Source organism: Pavona decussata, unplaced genomic scaffold, assembly GCF_977016875.1.
Source record: "Pavona decussata unplaced genomic scaffold, jaPavDecu1.1 SCAFFOLD_1, whole genome shotgun sequence".
Classification (NCBI taxonomy): domain Eukaryota; kingdom Metazoa; phylum Cnidaria; class Anthozoa; order Scleractinia; family Agariciidae; genus Pavona; species Pavona decussata.
In genome coordinates, this window is record NW_028145425.1 from 1017722 (window position 1) to 1040630 (window position 22909).

At 39.4% G+C, this 22909-nt stretch overlaps 2 protein-coding genes and 1 pseudogene across 5 annotated transcripts; 1 reads left to right on the plus strand and 2 right to left on the minus strand.

Annotated features, from left to right (window-relative positions):
* Nucleotides 1-298: 298 nt before the first annotated feature.
* LOC146490143 (uncharacterized) lies at nt 299-21103 on the minus strand. 4 transcript variants are annotated; one of them, XM_085105915.1, is made up of 8 exons: nt 21016-21103; nt 20784-20877; nt 18181-18424; nt 16774-16918; nt 4383-4547; nt 3786-4022; nt 2389-2510; nt 299-1215 (listed from the first exon to the last, which is right to left on the minus strand). In XM_085105915.1, exons 2-8 carry the CDS (start codon nt 20848-20850, stop codon nt 1062-1064), a joined length of 1134 nt encoding a protein of 377 aa, XP_084962041.1. In that variant the 5' UTR covers nt 20851-20877; nt 21016-21103; the 3' UTR covers nt 299-1061. The 4 variants fall into 4 exon arrangements, with proteins under 4 accessions (XP_084962041.1, XP_084961970.1, XP_084962113.1 ...); XM_085105844.1 differs by lacking the exon at nt 21016-21103 and having other exon boundaries at nt 20784-20965; XM_085105987.1 differs by lacking the exons at nt 3786-4022; nt 21016-21103 and having other exon boundaries at nt 20784-20965.
* On the plus strand, nt 5679-7538 carry LOC146490144 (uncharacterized; annotated as a pseudogene).
* Nucleotides 12710-15562, minus strand: LOC146490145 (uncharacterized). The gene has a single exon (XM_085105745.1). It carries the CDS (start codon nt 15187-15189, stop codon nt 13309-13311), a length of 1881 nt encoding a protein of 626 aa, XP_084961871.1. The 5' UTR covers nt 15190-15562; the 3' UTR covers nt 12710-13308.
* Nucleotides 21104-22909: the final 1806 nt, after the last annotated feature.

The following is a 22909-nucleotide window of genomic DNA, read 5'->3' on the forward strand; positions in this document are numbered from 1 at the left end:
CATTTCGTGGTCCTTCTTGCCTTCACCTTTTCCCAAGTCTTGAGTCTTGTTACATTTGTTATTCTTGCGAGTTTTGCGATATTTGTCACGAGCGTCTTTAGCTAGCAGGAAAAATTCTTGTTAGTTTTGCGACATTTGCGATGTTTGCGGACATTTCGGGGCCCTTCTTGCCTTCATCTTGTTCTTAGTCTTGAATCTTGTCACATTTGTTATTCTTGTGATTTTTAGCGATATTTGTCAGGGGCGTCCTTAGCTAGCTGTCGACGCGGACAATAACTCAAAGCCGTTGCCTAGGCAATATTCCATTTTATTGTAATTAGCCCTCATTTCCATTTTTACCTTATAGCTTTTATCACACTTCTTTTTATTCTCAAATTTTATCACCCTTTCTGTATATATTTCCGTTTATGCGCTACATTTTTTCCTTTCGTTTAAGGCTATAGTCTGATAGCCGAAAGCTCATGTTTTTAAACATTTTAACCAGAGAACGATTTTTACCTAATAAGAAAAATCCTTGTTACTTTTGCGATATTTGGGATATTTGCTGACATTTCGGGGCCCTTCCCGCCTCCAACTTCTTCTAAGTCTTGAGTCTTGTTACATTTGTTATTCTTGCGATTTTTGCGATATTTGTAAATGACTTTGTAACATTATTTTTTTATCAATTATTTCTTTTGAGACAAATGCGAAAATAATTTGCTAGCAATTCAGTTCTTGCTAACAAGGTCGATCCTGGACATATAAGTTCATTCCTTTCTGGTATAAGTTGTGTGAAAATTGCCAAAAATTGAGAAGTAAGGTGATTCGTTTCTGTCCTCAAATTGAGTTTGTTCATTGTACGAGCCAAGTTCGAGTCAGGTTCCGTTTCTTGTTTTCTTTTTTCCTTTTGCTTCTTTTTTGTCTTTATCAAAGGCTGTGATTGTGATTCTCGCTTTCATAATGATGTGCCAACTGATGTTCGAAGCATTAAACATGAACGAGATAATATTGTCAATGCGATCGCGAGAATTCATTGTTCAGTAGCAAATTAACGCCGGGCAGACCTCATGCACCAAACGTTCTCAGAAATCCTTGCAACTTTGTTGGCATTGTGTGTCCTCCTTTCCACAGACTCTAATCCATTTGGAGCTATTTATTGGCTTAGGGTGAAGTCGCTTGGTTTCATGATCGAAGGCGAGTTTCGAAGGCAAATATTCTGCTGCCAAGACGCCGTTTCTGAAAAAAAAAAGGAAAACGAAAACTTTAAGTGCACTTTTTAGTTAAATTCGTGTGTTTCCCTGATTCACTAAACAAATCAAAGGCAACGTGAACATGAAATATAGTGAACTAGTTTGAGGCTTAGAGTTTAAAATCAGTTCTAAGGTGTAGTGTGACGGTTAGGGTTTGAAAACCCTATTTTCTATGGTTACCTGGTGAGGATCTCTTTCTTTCTTCTTACGTCTGACCAATATACATTGTATGCATCAGTCAACAGAACTTCGGTTGTAAAGACTCTATCTGAGATATGTTGAAGACAACAGATTCAAACGATATAGTAGGCGAGGTATGTGATACATTTTTTTCTTTCAGTGAGTTACACATGCCTCTGAGAAAGGAAATCCTAATTCCCCTAACAAGAGTCGAACCTATAACCTTAAGATTGCTAGGTCAGATGCTCAACCACTGAGTTACAGGAGATTTGTGGAAGTTAAGGCCACTAAACTAGGTTCATGTTTTGCGGGACTGAAAAGAGAGGTATGGATTGGTGGTATGGTATGGTGGTATCATTGGTAGGGCTGGTTAGTAATTTCGCATGTGAAATAGAACAGGGACGCTTTTGCTTTTTAAGAGCCGAGTTTTCTTGGACCACCTTCATAATTCAAGGAAATTTAGCAGCTACTGACCGGTTAATGCGAGAATGATGCCTCATGATACCATGGGAAAGTGAACGGTTTATTATTATTTTTTAAACAACGTACCGATCTATCCATACTAACACAAGAGGGTAAATCAATCTACAGTAAACATTTTGTTTTCTTCGGTGGCTTGTAACTGTGCAGGGTCAACATTAAGTCATATTTAGGTGCAATTTATAAGTATCATTTTAGTCAGAGTAGGCTTAACCTGAACATTTCGAATAAAGGCAAAATTACTGATAAATTAGCCCAATTGTCTTAGTTAATTACTATTATTAATGAAGATTTCACGAGAAAGCTCCTTCATAAATTAATTGTCAAGGAGTTCTGGGTAAGAAAGACAAGAAATAAGTTGAGAGGCGAATGGCCTGGGATCGAACTTAACAAAGTGCAGTTTCGATTGTAATTTTTAACTTCATTTACAGAATTGTATCGAACGCAACAACCTGCTAACTGTGCACACGCAACGAAAACGGGAGGTCTAACTACTGACCTTGAAACGTGAACTTTGAGTATCTGGCTTGATTTTAAATCTTCCGTGTGTCCATAAGTAAAGTGTTCGTAAGCTTCTATCAGGGGTTTGTTAGGTTTCTTTCCCATTCTTCCATACACGCTCTGTTGAGAAAAAAGCAGAGAATATAATTGGATGAGTTGAGTGAACTTGACATGGTAAAGATCGCACGAAAATTCATGCAAACAAACAGTGTAGTTGTGCAATTAAGACGAATTCGTATCCAAGGGCTTTTATACTGAAATGTTTATGGAGTGACTAAGTTAACGAAACTTAAGTATGAGTTATGACTCCTTACTGTCAAAACTACCTCAAAAAAAAATCGTTCGAGGAAACAATTTATGGTCAAAAAAATATGTTTACTCAAGTTAACTTTTTCTCATAGGTGTGAAAGCTTATAGGGAAGTCCTCAATTTACATTAAAATAAAATAAATAAATATTCTGATGGGAATTCCAGTGGATTCCACAGAGTGGTTCTTCTATCCACTGTTTCAAGGTCGAACTGGAATTTGGAAATGTTGGTTTTTGTGGAGGGAGGAAAACTGGAGTACCCGGAGAAAAACCCTAGGAGCAGGGACGAGAACCAACTCAACCAACGTATGACACCGAGTCTGGGAATAGGACCCGAGCCACGTTGGTGGGAGGCGAGTACTCTCACCACTTCGCCATTATCGTCTTCCTTTCGTTCATTATTGATTTTGCTTTATCTTGTTATTGTTGCTATTTATTTAATTACCATCTAAGTCTGCGTTCCTAACGTGAGCATTTTAGACTGTGTTTAAATAAATATTTAAATTACTAACGAAACAGCTAAGAATACAAGAACACTTTTCCCACAAAGACTGACCGCGTTTTACTTTGTTTAATGTCCCCGGGAAGGTGGTTCCAATCCGGGAGTGTTGTAGGAGCCTAATCTAATTGGTTCAATCTAGAAACGTTCTAGGACTCTGAAGTTCACAATGGTTTTATGGAATGGTATTAAGGCTTATTCAAGTTATGTGAAATCATGCTGTATTATAATGCAGACCTAGACTTCTGGACAGTAAATAGGTAATAAAAGTCATTGGTTATGAAGCCTGACAAACTTTTTTGTTGTGCGTTTTTGTTAGAATTTTGGCCTTGACCGTGCACAAACCACAATATATTTTCAAATGTGTTGAAGCAACTGACCAATAGAAACGTTCCTGTTAAGATATTCAACTGTAGTGTGATCATTAAAACAAAGGATTTTGCACGGTCGCGTCCCTTCCAACATAAATTGCAGCACCATTGTTTTCGTTGCATGGTTTCATAACCAATCCCTCGATTAACTATCGGTCGACTGAGTAAATAAACTATAAAATTAGCCTTTAAAGAACAACAAGAAAACAAGCATTACCGGAGAATTACCTCCCACCGGACGCATGGGAGGGAATAAGAAATTCCCCAAACTGTACGCTACAAGCGTTTTGTTTCGCATCATGCAGTGCGGTGCCAAGACGTGCGGATGAGAACTAATAATAATATGTACACCAAGGGACACCAGATGTTTCTTTATTTGAAGCTGGTACGGAAGTGGTTTATGTAGGAGTTCTCGACCCCAATGAATAAAAACAACTATGATGTCGACCTTGGCCTTCAAGAGACAAAACCTCACCGTTAGTATTTTTCTTGATTAAGTTCTCTTTCTTTCTTTCTTTCTTTCTTTCTTTCTTTCTTTCTTTCTTTCTTTCTTTCTTTCTTTCTTTCTTTCTTTCTTTCTTTCTTTCTTTCTTTCTTTCTTTCGTTCTTTCTTTCTTTCTTTCGTTCTTTTTTTTTTATCTCCCCCTTTTTCATATTGATCGCTTTCGCACTTCAAGTGCTACAAACATTGTCTATAATTGTACTAAGACGAAGTTGAGGTGGACATCCAAACCCGTTCACCAGTTTTGTTTAAACGGTATTCGGTCTGGTTAACCTTGTATGTTTTTCAGGAACAATTCCAAATGAATTTCACCTTTCTCAGTTTATTTACGTCTCTAGTAGCAATATCATCTCGGTAAATAGCAGGACCAGAGTTGTACAGCATTCTCATTACGGTGCAGTTTGGCCGATCGGGAACATGATCACAGTATCCAAGAAACCCAATCTTGATTCCTTTGGTTTCCATTACGAGAGGCTCCTAATACAAAAGAGAGAAGACATTTTATCTCTCTGGTTTTCCACAATATGAAATAGACGCCCCTTTTGATACAGTGCACCGCCATCTTCGATGAAAAGAGACCTCTAAATTTCAGTACGAGTATAAATGTTCTTATCTCGTATTGAAAGTCTTACTCGTCCTAGAATCTAAAGGTCTTTAATCAACTGTATCTAGACCGGGCTTTTTTCGTCTTCCTCAAACTCCGAAATTATTGATCGTGTGACAACTTGAGGATAGATAGTACCAGAAAAACAAAGTCGTACCAGGCTAGACCCTGACCAAAAAATGTTCAACGGCCCAGAAAAAAACGTAAAAGTCCCATTGAATAAGGAACCCTGGCTTTCGCTTGTTGTCAACGCCACAAGTAGGTCCTTACGAAAAACATCTTACCCAAAAAGACTCACCACAAAGTTTATAACCCAAAAAAGCACTAATTTCGAACTTAAAGAGATCCAGGTTACTTGTGGCAGTTTGGAGAAAATTGTTTGGCTAGAGAAAACTGTAATCATGCAATGGATGGAGCAAAATTTCTAACCCAGAAGAAGAACTAATTTCAAACTCCAAAAATGATCTTTGCACATTCCCGTCACAAATATATCCGAATTACCCCTACCCTCCCACCCGGGAAATGAAGGGGTGAAACACTTGGGACACGAAAAATAATGTAAAGAGCTCCAGTGCTCAAACAAACGCAAGCTGGGAAATGAACACGGCATGCATTGAGGTTGGTTGTAGTGAAATACTTACAAATCCAGATAAAATTGACGCAATTGGCGAAGAATTTCAATGTGTGTTACCCTCCTGTGGTTATATTTACTGCTGCTGCTACTAATGGACTAAGACTGAATATTACCACCAAATTTTATAAATTAATTATTAATTTAGATTTCTGCAGATTCCAATTGGTCGAGACACAACTATTTTTGACGAAGTCCATCTCGTATATTATTTTAACACTTTAAGCGATGCACAATTACAGTCTTTAAACCTTAAATGCAGCGATCGCCGCGCATCGAAAAAGGGATCCATTACAAGCTGCTTGTGATCAGCCGTGACAGGTCAAATTGGACACAAATCAGCAGGTTTCCAAGCTTCAGTTTGAAAACAAAAATGGACAAAATTAACTGGTCAAATGACTTTAATTCAAACAATTCCATTTTCTTTAGAATTTGACAACCTGTCTAACAATACAAATTTTGAAAGACTTAAAACTGAAGAAAGCGATACAGTTGCTGAAATTTGTAATACGACAACTGGAAGGAGCAAGCGAGCTGCACTTCAGGCAGAAACCACCATAGCAATAAAACTATCGGCACCAGACGAATCCAGGTTTCCTCCAAGTTCAAATGAGTTGATTCAAGAAACGCTCAAAGAGACAGAGACAAAAACGACAACGGAAACAAAACAATGTAGATCAGAAGAGGGTGTTGTCATCCTGGACAAAGCTGCGCAACATTTATGTCAATATCGAAACAATGGCGCCCGCAATTTTTTTTCTCGAAGTAAGAAAACAAGACCTTCTCGGAGTGCGAACCGGATTCGCTTAAAGTTATGCAAGCGGCCCTGGAACGGTACTTATCCACCCGAAAATATCTATTCAGTCTGATAAATGATCGGGAATTTTCATCTTCAAGAGCTGTCTTGGATGCAAAGCAAAACAACTGCAGATGAACGGTTACGGCAAAAGAAAGAATCGCACCAAGCCGTAATTAAAGCTCGGCCGAAGAAAAATAATTTTGGTCCAGTACGCCTGATAAGCAAACACAGTGGAGTTGCTCTTACGAACGTCAACTTCAAAAACTTGACCGAGAATTTCGGGTTTCCGGGCCGCCAAGACCATTACGACGCTTACGTGCAAGACGTTGGAGTTGCGTGGAGCCAGGTAGAGGTAAAAGAAATGGCGAAATGCCTTTGGGTCGACAAGAGCACAACTAAGACTCGTACAGGTGGTTTAACGGCGGAACATCGAAATAAAACCTCAAGAGGCTTACCAGACGTTTCGCACCCACGGACGGGTCGTACCCAGATCTTATGTAAACGATGTTTGATTAAACATAATTTGCTACTAAACGCTTTAGATGTTTCAGATGAACATCTTGAATCGTCATGAGGAAAGATTTTATTCTCAAACTGTTGGCATGGTTAATAAGGGTCCAGAGGGTTGTGTACGAAACGGATAAAACTGGGTATGAATCATCTCAACGACGGTGGTCAAAGAGATTCTCTCCGACTCTTCGGAGAGTTTCTCAGAAGGTGCTTGTTAGAAATGCAAACCTCGGGACCTTTGAACTTGGCAATAATACAAGGTCCAAAAACTAACGTTTGGTACGCCAAGTCCAGGATGGGAGAACACAAAATTGGCAGCATCGTGGAGACCCTGGCAAAGTCTCTGAACGTTCACGAAAAGCGAATTTCAGATCATTCTACCACAAATTGTGATGTTACAACAACTGAAGAAAGCCGGACAACCGAAGCGTAAGATCACTTCAGATCACCGGCCATGTCAACGAAAGCTCGCTTTACGACTACCACGAGATTGAACAGGACGAAAGGAGGACTCTGTTTCGCACCATTAGTGGCTATTCTCGAACACCACAGCAAGAAGTTTGAAAACACCGCCAAGCTCGTGTTCATTGTCAGTTCCGCCTTCACAGCGCATGGTGTGTCATCGAACGGTGCATCCGCCCTCTCAGGTCATCATCTGCCATGGCACAATCGCTCACTCATCAGTCGTCTAATCTTCCATCTCAAGTGCCAGTTTCACGAACATCGAACGACCCAGCAGTTCAGTATTTCAATAAATACACTGTTTATGTATGTCCAAAACTACTACATATCAAGCGAGTTCTTTACAAGTACAATAGCAGATCGGCGAGATTGCAAGAGACCGTAGTGTTCTTGTCAGAAAACCCAGATGAGCGTAAATCATTGAATCTGATAAAGACTGAACTTATTTACTACTGGCTGTAGTTTTCAAAAGGCCAGTTCACTTCGGCCGCATATTCATGCCTAAATTTTGTTTTCCTAAACATGCTAGATATAGTTTTAGGGTGCGTTTCCTTGGGAAAATCCGAATCCGGATTCTTAAATCCTTAAACGGATTTTGTGTTTCTTTACTAAAATCCAAAAATGGATTTTGAATCCAAAGTATCCACACTAAGGGTGGATTCCTTAGATCAAATCTAAATCCGAATTTTTAGGATTCATGATCCGTGCGTTTCTTTCAGGAATGGATCCGAAAAAAATACTTTTGGCAAGCGATCTTCTGATGAGAACCAAGGAGAGCCGCCATTACATTCCCGCCATGAGTGATCAAGGTTAGTGCTATTTCCTCGTAATTTCGCGCAGAATAAAGCATGTAAAGAGGTGTTGACAGGCCAAACACGGCTCATAAGCTCGTGATAACGTGGAACCGAACGTGACCTCAGAGTTTTGCTCTAACAAGTATATCCGCCAAGGATTTTCCTTTTCTGTATGAGATAAGGGGAGGCTCTTTGTATATTTCTCTTAGCAAAGGTTGGTTCTGAATTAAATGCCATTTGCTCATTAAGATGTTTTTGAGATTAGGCAGCGCCGGGTGGTACGTTGTTGTGAAAGAGTTTTGCCCTTACGGGTTATGTCTTCCAAAGAAACACCCTTTTCTCTATGAAAAGAGCGGTGCTCCCGGTAAAATTTTCTTTTGGCGCTGGATTTTCTTCTTATTAAATGCCATATATGATTTGGAGGATTTGCGCGATAGACACTGAACAAAGCCATGTGTTTAACTGTCGCATGTGTGGTAATTGATCTCAAAGGTCATTTGGCCTCTTTTTGTTACGTTTCCGTTTAGCGACTGTCGTTCTTATGCAGTTTGTGGCATTTAAATTAGGCTTGGTATGGCTCATTTCAGTGCGTCTGGTGACAGTATAGCCTCTTTTTTTATCGTTCTAAGGATAGGATTTGAACCGTGTAAATAACTATGCATTATCTTGCAGCTTTTGTCAGATTGCCGGGCCCGGCTATTTGCTTTTGTTGCAAGATGCTGTGCTTCTTATCACGGTTATTTGTCCCTTGATCCGTTCTTAAGCATTGTAGCTTCTTTGAAAGCTATGCAATGCGTTAAATTGAGGGCTAAAGGCCCCTTAAGTTACGGCTGTGTGTTTCGTTGTCGCTCCGCTAAGCTCTGTAACTGTGAGGTTTGTGTTGCGGGAGCTTAGTATTTTCCTCCTGTGCTTACGTGCTCTGGCCAGGGGCTGCTTCTAGTCCTTCGGCCGTAAGTAAATTCTGTAGCATTTAAGGCGATGGTCAGGCAAGTTTTTCTTAAGCAAGACTGCAGTTTCGGAACTAAAGCGTTCCTCGTCAGTTGCTACTATGTTGAATTCTTTAAGTGCGGTAGAAGCTATGAGCATTCTGTGGCAGATGTTCTACATGCTGTTTAAATACTTGTAGTCAGGATCGAAAATTCTGGCTTGCTATTGGTTGTGAGATTGTGACCAATGGCAATAGCGTGGGAGATGTTCTGATCCGAGTTGTGTTGTGTTTTCTATGAGGTCTGAAAGTGTTCTTGGTGTAGTGAAACTAGCTCGGTTTTGTATATCTAAGAGTGAAAAGGGCGTCTTTTCTTCTCATGTGCGAGATATTTTCCATTTTTAACTCTCTTTATCACCCATGTACACTCTGTTGTTATAACTTCTTCACACGAGTTATGACGGAGCACTGTCCAAAAATATATCAAGCATGTAAAGAGGTGTTGACAGGCCAAACGCGGCTCATAAGCTCGTGATAACGTGGAACCGAACGTGACCTCAGAGTTTTGCTCTAACAAGTATATCCGCCAAGGATTTTCCTTTTCTGTATGAGATAAGGGGAGGCTCTTTGTATATTTCTCTTAGCAAAGGTTGGTTCTGAATTAAATGCCATTTGCTCATTAAGATGTTTTTGAGATTAGGCAGCGCCGGGTGGTACGTTGTTGTGAAAGAGTTTTGCCCTTACGGGTTATGTCTTCCAAAGAAACACCCTTTTCTCTATGAAAAGAGCGGTGCTCCCGGTAAAATTTTCTTTTGGCGCTGGATTTTCTTCTTATTAAATGCCATATATGATTTGGAGGATTTGCGCGATAGACACTGAACAAAGCCATGTGTTTAACTGTCGCATGTGTGGTAATTGATCTCAAAGGTCATTTGGCCTCTTTTTGTTACGTTTCCGTTTAGCGACTGTCGTTCTTATGCAGTTTGTGGCATTTAAATTAGGCTTGGTATGGCTCATTTCAGTGCGTCTGGTGACAGTATAGCCTCTTTTTTTATCGTTCTAAGGATAGGATTTGAACCGTGTAAATAACTATGCATTATCTTGCAGCTTTTGTCAGATTGCCGGGCCCGGCTATTTGCTTTTGTTGCAAGATGCTGTGCTTCTTATCACGGTTATTTGTCCCTTGATCCGTTCTTAAGCATTGTAGCTTCTTTGAAAGCTATGCAATGCGTTAAATTGAGGGCTAAAGGCCCCTTAAGTTACGGCTGTGTGTTTCGTTGTCGCTCCGCTAAGCTCTGTAACTGTGAGGTTTGTGTTGCGGGAGCTTAGTATTTTCCTCCTGTGCTTACGTGCTCTGGCCAGGGGCTGCTTCTAGTCCTTCGGCCGTAAGTAAATTCTGTAGCATTTAAGGCGATGGTCAGGCAAGTTTTTCTTAAGCAAGACTGCAGTTTCGGAACTAAAGCGTTCCTCGTCAGTTGCTACTATGTTGAATTCTTTAAGTGCGGTAGAAGCTATGAGCATTCTGTGGCAGATGTTCTACATGCTGTTTAAATACTTGTAGTCAGGATCGAAAATTCTGGCTTGCTATTGGTTGTGAGATTGTGACCAATGGCAATAGCGTGGGAGATGTTCTGATCCGAGTTGTGTTGTGTTTTCTATGAGGTCTGAAAGTGTTCTTGGTGTAGTGAAACTAGCTCGGTTTTGTATATCTAAGAGTGAAAAGGGCGTCTTTTCTTCTCATGTGCGAGATATTTTCCATTTTTAACTCTCTTTATCACCCATGTACACTCTGTTGTTATAACTTCTTCACACGAGTTATGACGGAGCACTGTCCAAAAATATATCAAGCATGTAAAGAGGTGTTGACAGGCCAAACGCGGCTCATAAGCTCGTGATAACGTGGAACCGAACGTGACCTCAGAGTTTTGCTCTAACAAGTATATCCGCCAAGGATTTTCCTTTTCTGTATGAGATAAGGGGAGGCTCTTTGTATATTTCTCTTAGCAAAGGTTGGTTCTGAATTAAATGCCATTTGCTCATTAAGATGTTTTTGAGATTAGGCAGCGCCGGGTGGTACGTTGTTGTGAAAGAGTTTTGCCCTTACGGGTTATGTCTTCCAAAGAAACACCCTTTTCTCTATGAAAAGAGCGGTGCTCCCGGTAAAATTTTCTTTTGGCGCTGGATTTTCTTCTTATTAAATGCCATATATGATTTGGAGGATTTGCGCGATAGACACTGAACAAAGCCATGTGTTTAACTGTCGCATGTGTGGTAATTGATCTCAAAGGTCATTTGGCCTCTTTTTGTTACGTTTCCGTTTAGCGACTGTCGTTCTTATGCAGTTTGTGGCATTTAAATTAGGCTTGGTATGGCTCATTTCAGTGCGTCTGGTGACAGTATAGCCTCTTTTTTTATCGTTCTAAGGATAGGATTTGAACCGTGTAAATAACTATGCATTATCTTGCAGCTTTTGTCAGATTGCCGGGCCCGGCTATTTGCTTTTGTTGCAAGATGCTGTGCTTCTTATCACGGTTATTTGTCCCTTGATCCGTTCTTAAGCATTGTAGCTTCTTTGAAAGCTATGCAATGCGTTAAATTGAGGGCTAAAGGCCCCTTAAGTTACGGCTGTGTGTTTCGTTGTCGCTCCGCTAAGCTCTGTAACTGTGAGGTTTGTGTTGCGGGAGCTTAGTATTTTCCTCCTGTGCTTACGTGCTCTGGCCAGGGGCTGCTTCTAGTCCTTCGGCCGTAAGTAAATTCTGTAGCATTTAAGGCGATGGTCAGGCAAGTTTTTCTTAAGCAAGACTGCAGTTTCGGAACTAAAGCGTTCCTCGTCAGTTGCTACTATGTTGAATTCTTTAAGTGCGGTAGAAGCTATGAGCATTCTGTGGCAGATGTTCTACATGCTGTTTAAATACTTGTAGTCAGGATCGAAAATTCTGGCTTGCTATTGGTTGTGAGATTGTGACCAATGGCAATAGCGTGGGAGATGTTCTGATCCGAGTTGTGTTGTGTTTTCTATGAGGTCTGAAAGTGTTCTTGGTGTAGTGAAACTAGCTCGGTTTTGTATATCTAAGAGTGAAAAGGGCGTCTTTTCTTCTCATGTGCGAGATATTTTCCATTTTTAACTCTCTTTATCACCCATGTACACTCTGTTGTTATAACTTCTTCACACGAGTTATGACGGAGCACTGTCCAAAAATATATCAAGCATGTAAAGAGGTGTTGACAGGCCAAACGCGGCTCATAAGCTCGTGATAACGTGGAACCGAACGTGACCTCAGAGTTTTGCTCTAACAAGTATATCCGCCAAGGATTTTCCTTTTCTGTATGAGATAAGGGGAGGCTCTTTGTATATTTCTCTTAGCAAAGGTTGGTTCTGAATTAAATGCCATTTGCTCATTAAGATGTTTTTGAGATTAGGCAGCGCCGGGTGGTACGTTGTTGTGAAAGAGTTTTGCCCTTACGGGTTATGTCTTCCAAAGAAACACCCTTTTCTCTATGAAAAGAGCGGTGCTCCCGGTAAAATTTTCTTTTGGCGCTGGATTTTCTTCTTATTAAATGCCATATATGATTTGGAGGATTTGCGCGATAGACACTGAACAAAGCCATGTGTTTAACTGTCGCATGTGTGGTAATTGATCTCAAAGGTCATTTGGCCTCTTTTTGTTACGTTTCCGTTTAGCGACTGTCGTTCTTATGCAGTTTGTGGCATTTAAATTAGGCTTGGTATGGCTCATTTCAGTGCGTCTGGTGACAGTATAGCCTCTTTTTTTATCGTTCTAAGGATAGGATTTGAACCGTGTAAATAACTATGCATTATCTTGCAGCTTTTGTCAGATTGCCGGGCCCGGCTATTTGCTTTTGTTGCAAGATGCTGTGCTTCTTATCACGGTTATTTGTCCCTTGATCCGTTCTTAAGGTGGCTCGATAGTCTAAAAACGGTCATTTTGACAATGTAATTCTCAACACTCTTTTATAACATAAAGTCAGTTCAACTATATCACTGTATTAAGCAGGTCTCACTGATTCATTTGCCATACATTTGGGGTGCATCTCTCACATTCCTGAGGAGCCACACCCATTCTAATAACCACACCCATTTCCGAGGGTCTAGAAGTGGGTGTTCTCTTGAACACAATATCTCTACTCTGCTTTATGCTGGAGAGTTGAAATTTAGCAAACGTTTTTTATGTTGTCAGAGCTATGCAATGACCTACTATTATAAAAAAATTGTGTTTTGATTAGGAGTTAGGCCTTCACCTAGAACACTCAACAAAATGTGAAATATCGTCATAGAAAAAATGTTAATAAGTCATGATAGGGTGTCAGAAACCATATCAAAGTAGGTCATTGCACAGATCTATTTCTATCCAACAAAATGTGAAAATTTCATTGAGTTATCTTGAATAGTTTTCGAGATATTGTGTTTACGGTGGCTGAACATCTCTAAAATACGGAATCTGAGAAAAAAGCATTTAAAGTTAATTATGAGTAAGGTTCACTGGGTTCAGTCCTAGAAGGCTCCAGCCTCGTACTGAGGTCCTTCAATAGCCTCCAAATGGTCACTGTAGCCTTTCTTCCAGTTTCTGATTTGCTTTCTCCTCTCCTTGGACTGATCAGAGCTCTTTCTGCGGGCATGACGCAACCTATTATAGTCCAGCTTTTTGCAAGCTTTGCTACAGTGGAGTCCTGGAGTGATTCCTAGCTCTTTGAGGACAAGTTTGACAGAGTCTGACCCATCATTGAAATGAGACACTGCAAGATAAGCAGCAAGTTCAACTGTGGGTAAGCCAGAGTGGGTCTCCTTTGTAGCGCGTTGCCAAATGAGTGCATTTATTGCCTCATTTCGGTTTTGTGTGCCACCATGGAGACAGCGCTGTAACAGAGTTTGGTCACTGAGGGCTTCAAAAGTCGAATGAATTGCATTGGCAACAGCAGAAGGCAGTGGATGTGTGTGCCTGTAATCTGTTGTTCCCTTTGCCAAGTCTCTCTGAAACCCACACCATGAGTTTTCTCCAGGGGGACACAAGTCATGGTCTGGGTTTTCATTGCTGGATCGAGTATGGTGCCATATGGCCATGACAGCATTCTCCATAGATTGGATGTCATGGGTGTTGTTTCGGATGGCCTTGCCATAATAGACCTGTAGCTGATCTATTTTGTTGTTTGTCAGCCTTCCAATACCACCGATGGGTTTTCCATCCTCGAGTCTTGCCGGACCCATTCTCTTTTTTAGCGAGCGAAGGCGTGATCCCAGACGTTTCTGAACATGCCCCACGCACTCCAGCTTGGTGACCTCTCTTTCACCATAAACAGCTTCGTCAACAATGAGCTTGTGGGCTTTGCTGTCCCCATCTCCCAAAAACTCTGTGTAGCGTACTGCATAGCTTTCAACTGACCGTTCAAATATGGCAAGAAGGCCACTGGCATCCATTGATCCAGATGAACCAAGGTGATTAGCCTGGCAAAGATGTTGGTGACCTTCCCACCAATCTTCAAATTCCTGAGTGCCTTCCTTGTTCCTCCACACTGTGCACTCCTTGCAGTCTTTTGACATGATTTCAATGTCAACTACTTTGCCAGTAACTGTGGATATTGCAGTGACTATCCCATACAAGGATGAGTAGCCCCTTCTTCTCCAAGTGCCATCGCCTGAAATTCCAATTTCAAACACACCATCCTCCTCTGGTTCATAGAACCTCTTGGCATCATCAACAGCAGCTGTCATACTTTGCTGGCAAACAGTCTGAGCAGCTTTCTTCACAGCTTCAACGATATCCCTATATGCGTTTTCATTCATGGGAGGAGGCATGTTCATAGTCCCAGCAAATTTGACCAGCCCTTGGTGCCCAACACCAATGTTTCTGGATGCAAGAACAGCTCTTCGGTTGACTTCGAATGCCTGAGAAGTCCCAACTCTAGAAGAAGAGTAAAATCTTTTTATGAATCCACACTTTTTCCCGGTGCACTTGACAAATAGCAGGGAAGAAAATCCCATCTTTCTTTCGCGATCTTCTTCCAGCTCCACGTGGTTCTTCTTACAAATGGGGCAGAGTAACAATTCAAAAATCGAGCCGAGAATTGCCATGTCCACAAAACGAAAACCTTCCATTCTAGCTGCATCCACATCGCTGGAGCTACTTTCAGACTCAGACTTCTTGCTGGAAAGTCCTTGAACCTTTCCCAGCGAGGCAAACGATGATGTGTTTTCCGACACGTTAAAATTCGAGCGCGATGCGTCGGTTTCGTCAGAGTCTACTTCGTCGCTTCTTTCGACCGATTCTTGATCCGCTGAAGCTTCATTCGACTCTAATTCCTTTCTCCTGGTATACATATTCCCAGTAAACTTTCTTTTCTTGCTTCTACCACTCCTAAATTTCTTTTTTGGAGGCATTTCTGAAGATAACTTTCACAAATGAAGGATAAACAATGGAGACCACGTTTTCTACATTTATTGCTGTATGTAGTCGAAATGAAATGTCCTCAATAAAAGCTAGACTGTTTCCCAGGCCCCAGGAATAATTCAAGTCGCTCATACGCAATTTTCCTTGAAATTTTCAGTAAATATCAGAGCTTTTTGATCAAAATAGACGCGTAAACAACTCTCGTTGCCATGGAAACGGGCCAAAGTTTCTAAGAAAATTCTCAAAAGCATGCTAATAAGACAGGAAAAAGGCAGAAAATGGGTTTTCCATAAAGGTACAAAGGATAAACAATCCAAAAATATTGGTTTCCAAAAATGAAAGTTTTTGGCGATTTTTGGCCTATCGAGCCGCCTTAAGCATTGTAGCTTCTTTGAAAGCTATGCAATGCGTTAAATTGAGGGCTAAAGGCCCCTTAAGTTACGGCTGTGTGTTTCGTTGTCGCTCCGCTAAGCTCTGTAACTGTGAGGTTTGTGTTGCGGGAGCTTAGTATTTTCCTCCTGTGCTTACGTGCTCTGGCCAGGGGCTGCTTCTAGTCCTTCGGCCGTAAGTAAATTCTGTAGCATTTAAGGCGATGGTCAGGCAAGTTTTTCTTAATCCACCACCGAAGAAGTAGACAAAACTCTGTCTAACTGAAATTTAATCGAACGCAACTCGCTGGAAATTTACCTAAGAACTTCCAACGGCAAGAGAGAGAACTGCGTCGTCTTCTGATCTTTCAGTTTGCGGCAAATCGCCGAGCAACTCTTCGAAAAACAAAAACAAACTTGCCGCCATTTTAAAACTGCAGCGAGAAGCGCAAACTGCATTCTGCTTTTGTCACGACCAATAACAAAATCTATTTTCGGATTTTTCGTTTCTTTGGATACGAAGAATCTCTATGATCTCGGATCAGGAATCCAATCTTGGATTTTCCCAAACAAACGCACTATTACTGAGTTACGTTTCTCGAATTCATGCTGCGAGACTGTTGTCTGATCGTATGATCTCGTATACCTTATTTGGTATGTTGAGCTACCTGTCAATCATATCATGTCACTTTTCAATCATCCAACTTTTAGAAATTACTACCATTTCCAGTTCCGGATGCCGTCGGGTTCAATTAATTACTCGTTGTATTTAATAAATTTTTGACAGTGTTATCAATAGTTTCGATTCACCAAAAGTTGTAAGCTATAGTTTTGCTCTGGAATGTTAACCAGTAAGATGATGTAATAACAAGTTTTTACTTACATTAAATATCCTATTACTGAGTTTCTCGCATTTTTTTATTGACACAATTAGTTGGTGATCGCTCGCGCAGTTTGAAATTACGCGTCCGATTACTCCATGAATTGAACTCCACTCAGTCCTATTAAAATTACATTATTATTATTATTATTATTATTATTATTATTATTATTATTATTATTATTATAATGATGATGATGATACAGTTAAAAAAAAGACATTACAACAAACAGAAACAATTTAGGGACATTACAGAATACGATATCACCAAAACAGAAAACACGATAAAGAACAGAAAACAGTAAAAGACAAAAATTTTAATTCACCTGTGGAGAGTCGTATTTCCCGTAAGTGATACCAAAATATTTAATTCCCGTCTTTTGGAGAACTTCAATGGTAAAGTTGGCGCCTCTCGCACCAAAGTCATTGAAATGATTGTTGGCAACTGTGACAGCATCAAATCCTGCAAAACTACAATGAGTCAAAGAAGCCATTTTAATAATGTGTGTCGTTAAGACATTTTGGAAGGAAATATTCACAGGCTTATTAATCTAGAATATGATTTCTGAGTGTGTTTGAAATCCCGTTTTCAAAGACTAAACAAGCTAATTCAAAGACAATCTCGGAATCAGCTGATGCTAAGCAATCAATTGGAGAAACCAATACATGATCAGACGTTCGTATTGGAAGATTTTCTATTATTAAATCATCTTGTAATTTTAGCTAAGCAATATATTTATGAATGTCGCCAAAAGTGTACCCATCCTTCCTTCAGAATATTCACCAATAAGATCAACTACGTTTATCGTTTAGAATAGCAAATAACGAAGTTAAATAAGAACGAGTCCAGTCACAAACTTAACTGGAAAAAATATCGACTGTACGCTTTAGATACTTTATAACAGTACAGTGCTCTCTTTTTTCTCCCTTAATGACAAACTGTAGAAAACCATGCATATAAACAAAAATTATATATATTATAAAACTAACTAGCATAACTAACATAAGCGTTGTGTTTAAAGTTAGTATTGTAAGTAATGTTACTATATTGTAAATAGTGTTACGTATTGTTAGCAATCTGGTTTTGTAAATAATGTTAGTATTGTAAGCAGGGGTAGTGCTGTAAGTAATGTGTGGTACTTAAATGAAAGGAAAAAAAAACATACATGTATATATAAATATATAAAAAAAGACGTTCGTATCGGTAGTATATGTGCGTGTTCAGTTGAAAAGACGAGGAATTAAAGGGGAAGTATCACGCAAATTTGCTGTCATTTCAAAACCCAAAAATGTTTGTCTCTCAGCAGAAACAACGAATAAAATTTTCAGGTTTGTTATAAACTATCACCCCAGTGCAATAAAACTGTCGATTAGTGCCTCTGACCAGAGACAGAGTAGGCCGGTATGGATTGAAACTTGAAAAATGTTAGGCTAATGTTTTTCAAGTTCTCGTATTTTTGTTTCCAAAATGCGCTAGAACAGGTCACGAGTTGTTCCTTTCAAGAATTGAGTTGATTTCTCTCCTCACGTCATTCTAGAATTATTGGCAGCTAGTTGAAGGTCTTATTTCATCATTTTTAACAAAGATATAAAAAAAACCCATAATACTTCCCCTTTAAGGACAACTTCTCAGTCACACATTTGCCGTTTCGTAATCATAACCAAAACAGATGAAAACAGTAATTCAAAACGAACTATCGCTTTTTAAAACATTTATTAAGTGTCAAGCTTACTTCAATGCTTGAGCAGCTTGTTGACTCGAATCAAGGAAAATCAACCTCTTTCCCTTATACTTATAGCGATATACGTCTTCACTGACAAATGGAGATTCCAGATTTGCCACGGAAATGTCAGCTTCTCTTATGTAAGGTGCCACATCATTGAACGAATCATTATATGTGTGATATTTAAGTCCCACATAATATTTCACTGGGCCAGCAAAAGAAATATCACCAACAAACAGCAGCGTGGCGTGCTCTAAAAACAAATATTGTACATCACGTATTATACCAGTAGATTAAACTCGTTACATAAAGTGCTGAATATTTTAATTCTAGAGAAGAGTAGATTTGAGTTGGGGAGACAAGTTAACATGTCCAATTTATAGGGTTTGAGTATTTTTAATGTGTAATATAGTGATTTCAATTTAGTGCCGAAGTAATTATTACCCTGCTGACCAATCACAACAAAGTGGCGATGAACCAATCAGACTGATCCGAAACAAAGACGGCGACAACCGCCGGAAAATGAGTTCGAACAAGTCGCGATTGCCGGCTTCGGGTGTCAGTAAAACGCGGGGTCGCATTTTTTTCTTTTTTTTTTTCCCTTTTTTTTTCAACATCACAGGTCATTTGTAGGTCAAATAAGGATTAAAGCCAATATAAAAAAGTTGTCTCTAAAGCTTACTAGCTTAGGATAGGTCATCGGTGACAACACTCGATGCAGTTACGTATTCTGGGGGACATTGGTTCCGTGAATTGACTACCTTTTATTCCTCTAAGAAACGAAATGAGGCAAAAAATACAAGATATGAGACAATATATTTCCTTGAACTAACAAATTCTTGAACTAGAATGTGCATGAACTTACTATGAACACCCCCGCCGCCTTCCATGATCGTGCTCGTTTGTTACAATCAATCCATGTCACGGGTGACTATTATTACCGAGAATGAAATAAACATGCGTTCGAATTCCTTTGTAAAGCTCGGCATTTGAATGGAATGTGGAACATTTCTCTGGAAATCTTTCAGAAAAAGACGCACTAACTGACAACAACAAAAAAAAAGATTCAAAATACTTGAGAGACAATTGTTATTCTTGAAATACTTGTGCTGTAATGTAAAGAAAACTTAATAGTTTTATCAATAAAGTAGCGAAATTTCTACGAGAACTCTGAAATCTCATTGCCGACATCAAAACTGACATGTAAATAGGCCTTATCACGGTTTTCGACGCCATTTTGACGAGTGGGCAAACAGGCTTGAAATAACAGTGTTTGTATGGAAATCCGATGTCAAATAATTTTCATAAAACATTGCTGCTGAAACATTCATGAATTGGAAACTTTTGGCATTAGGAAAAGGATTTTAAGAAAAAAAATTGGAGGGATGTAACTGTGCCAGAAAGCGTCCAGTCGTGTTTTGAACTTTCCATACATTTTCCTGTATTTTTTTCCCGCGAACTATTTTTAGTAGCAGTTCACGGCTGGTTCGCTTTACAGACAAAATGTATGGAAAGTTCATAGTAAGTTCATGCACATTCTAGTTCACGCATTTGTTAGTTCAAGGAAATATATTGTCTCATACCTTGTATTTTTGCCTCATTTCGTTTCTTAGAGGAATAAAAGGTAGTCAATTCACGGAACCAATGTCCGCCAGAATACGGAACTGCATCGAGTGTTGTCACCGATGACCTATCCTAAGCTAGTAAGCTTCAGAGGCTTAACTTTTTTATATTGGCTTTAATCCTTCTTTGACCCACAAATGACCTGTGATGTTGAAAAAAAAAATAGAAAAAAAAAAGAGACCCCGACCCCGACCCCGACCCCGAACCCGACCCCGACCCCGACCCCGGCCCCAACCCCGCGTTTTACTGACACCCGCCGGCTTTGGTTTTAATTCTCTTGGTTAAGAATGTGGTGCGAGGTTTTTCAAACCAATCACAGAGCGTAGTAAACAAAAGCGTAATTACTTCGACACTCAGTTAAAGCCACTCTTGCTTTGTTTGCAAGGTCACACAATTGACCTCGTCCTAGACTTTAGGGAAAATTTTCAATATTATATTACTATTTATTAATACAGTGTGACCATTAAAGTAAAAATCGTATTGTCAATTATATTGAGAGAATTGCCTTAAATTAAACGCTGTATCCCAGTCTCTCTTTGACTGATGAAAACGTTATAGTTTACGGAAAATAAATTTTAACAATCTTGTTTAGTTCCCCCAGACCTTTTGCCTCGTCATTGACAAGAGGCAACTGAAATGCAATTTATTTCCTGCAAATAAAAAGTGTAAATAGTATAAATTGGAATAAATGAGCTCCGTATGTCATGCCACGTAACAAGAAAGTTCACTGACCCCACCTGAAAACTGCGTGTAAATGCTTAGTTTTCTAAAAATTTCTAATCGTTATATATTGAATATATCCCACGCTTAATATCTCCCTCCAAATAGACAGCCATCGTTTTCTGAGAATAGGGCCAATTGAACGCACTCAAACGTACAAATTATAATTTAATAAATTCTAAAATAACATTTAGAAATCAATTCGAGAATGAATTTTAAATTTAAAATAAATGTGAAATAAGTCTAAAACTAGTAAAAATAAAGTTCACCTGAGCTCGAGGCAGCTGCACTTAATACTGAGAGAAAAATACAAATGACAAGTTCATCGTAGTTCATCGCTTTTACCAGCAGAAGATGAAGAAGCTGTTAAATCAAAGGTCAAAACCACTTAAGGTTTAAGAAGCGATGCTAAGCGAAGTTAAAACAGTTCAAGCAAATGCAAGTTAAAAGAATTGTGCGATATCCCAAAAGACCCAAAAAAATTCAACAAAATTCATTTACCTTTGTCAGGTTGTCGCGTGTCAATTGACGCAATTGACGAAGAATTGCAATGATAGAATGAAAGTTACCCTCCTGTGGCTATATTTACTGCTGCTGCTTCCAATGGACTAAGACAATATTACCACCAAAGTCTATAAATAAATAATATATTGGGTTTTTTGCCGGGTTGCGATTGGTCGAAACATAATGGTTTATTGACAAAGTTCTTGTATTATGTAAATATTATTCTATAGCACTTTAAGCGATACAAAATTACAACCTTTAAGCCGTAAATGCAATGACCACTGCGCATCGAGCCATATATGTAGGAGTCCTACCTAATGTTGCCAAGGTTGCTGACATTAAAGTGGAAGTATCATGGGGTTTTTGATATCTTTTGTTAAAAATGATGAAATAAGACCTTCAATCACCTGCCAAATAATTCTAGAATGACGAGAGGAACGAAATCAACTCAATTCTTGAAAGAAACAACTTGTGATCTGTTCTAGCGCATTTTGGAAACAAACATGCGAGAACTTGAAAAACATTAGCCTTATATTTTTCAAGTTTCAATCCAAACCGGCCTACTCTGTCTTTGGCCAGTGGCACTAATCGACAGTTTTATTGCACTGGGGTGTTAACGTTTTCACACTAGAGACGGATAATCCGTCTAGACGGATAACCCACCTGATACATTTCCCGTCTAGGTGTGAATTCAAAGACGAATTATCCGTCTTAGACGGATAATTCGTCTTCAAAATCCGTCTAAATAGACGGATAATCAGACGGATGAAATCAGACGGATTATCCGTCCAAATTGAAGACCGTCCCGTTTTCACATCAAGACGGATTATCCATCTTAGACGGATAATCCGTTTCTAGTGTGAAAACGGCCAATTTATGTCGTTGTTTCTGCTGACAGTCAAACATTTTTGGGTTTTGAAACGACAGCAAATTTTCGTGATACTTTCCCTTTAAAGACAACAAATCGCAATGGCGACGGACTCGATTATCTTATCAGGTACGAGTATTTATTTTCTCTTCTCGGTAAATTTATCAAAACTGTCACAGATTTTGTCTTAAAGGGGAAGAATCATGGGGTTTTTGATATCTTTTGTTAAAAATGATGAAATAAGACCTTCAATCACCTGCCAAATAATTCTAGAATGACGAGAGGAACGAAATCAACTCAATTCTTGAAAGAAACAACTCTTAAACTGTTCTAGTGCATTTTGGAAACAAAAATGCGAGAACTTGAAAAACATTAGCCTAATATTTTTCGAGTTTCAATCCAAACCGGCCTACTCTGTCTCTGGCCAGAGGCACTAATCGACAGTTTTATTGCACTGGGGTGATAATTTTTAACAAACTTAACAATTATTTCGTTGTTTCTGCTGACAGTCAAACATTTTTGGGTTTTGAAATGACAGCAAATTTTCGTGATTCTTCCCCTTTAAAATCAAAACGCAATTAAACTAGATTGGGACAGATTAACGTTCTTTAGAAAATTAAATTGTGTTACTAAGGTAATCTATTCACTTCCTTTTAAGGACTTTAAGGTCTTGCACTGTTGGTCTTCGTTGCCACAAACAGGAATCCATTTCAGATCCAGAGCAGGCTCGAGATGAATGTATTTCTTGAAATCAAAGGCAAGCTTTAATGGTAAATAATCCGCATATTCTATTCCTTTCCTAGGAAGAAAACACAAACAGAACATCATGAAAACAAATTGCAGTCGACTACCAACAACTCGAACCTCCAAGGGAAATTGAAAAGGGTTCGAATTATCGAGTTAGCGCGAGGTTCGAGTATGGGAGGATTCGAGTTATCGGGAGTCGACTGTAGTAGATTATTGCCTCTCTCTAGCGTAAAAGCCCTCGAATTATCGCCTCCGGCAGGCTAAGCAATTTGTTTC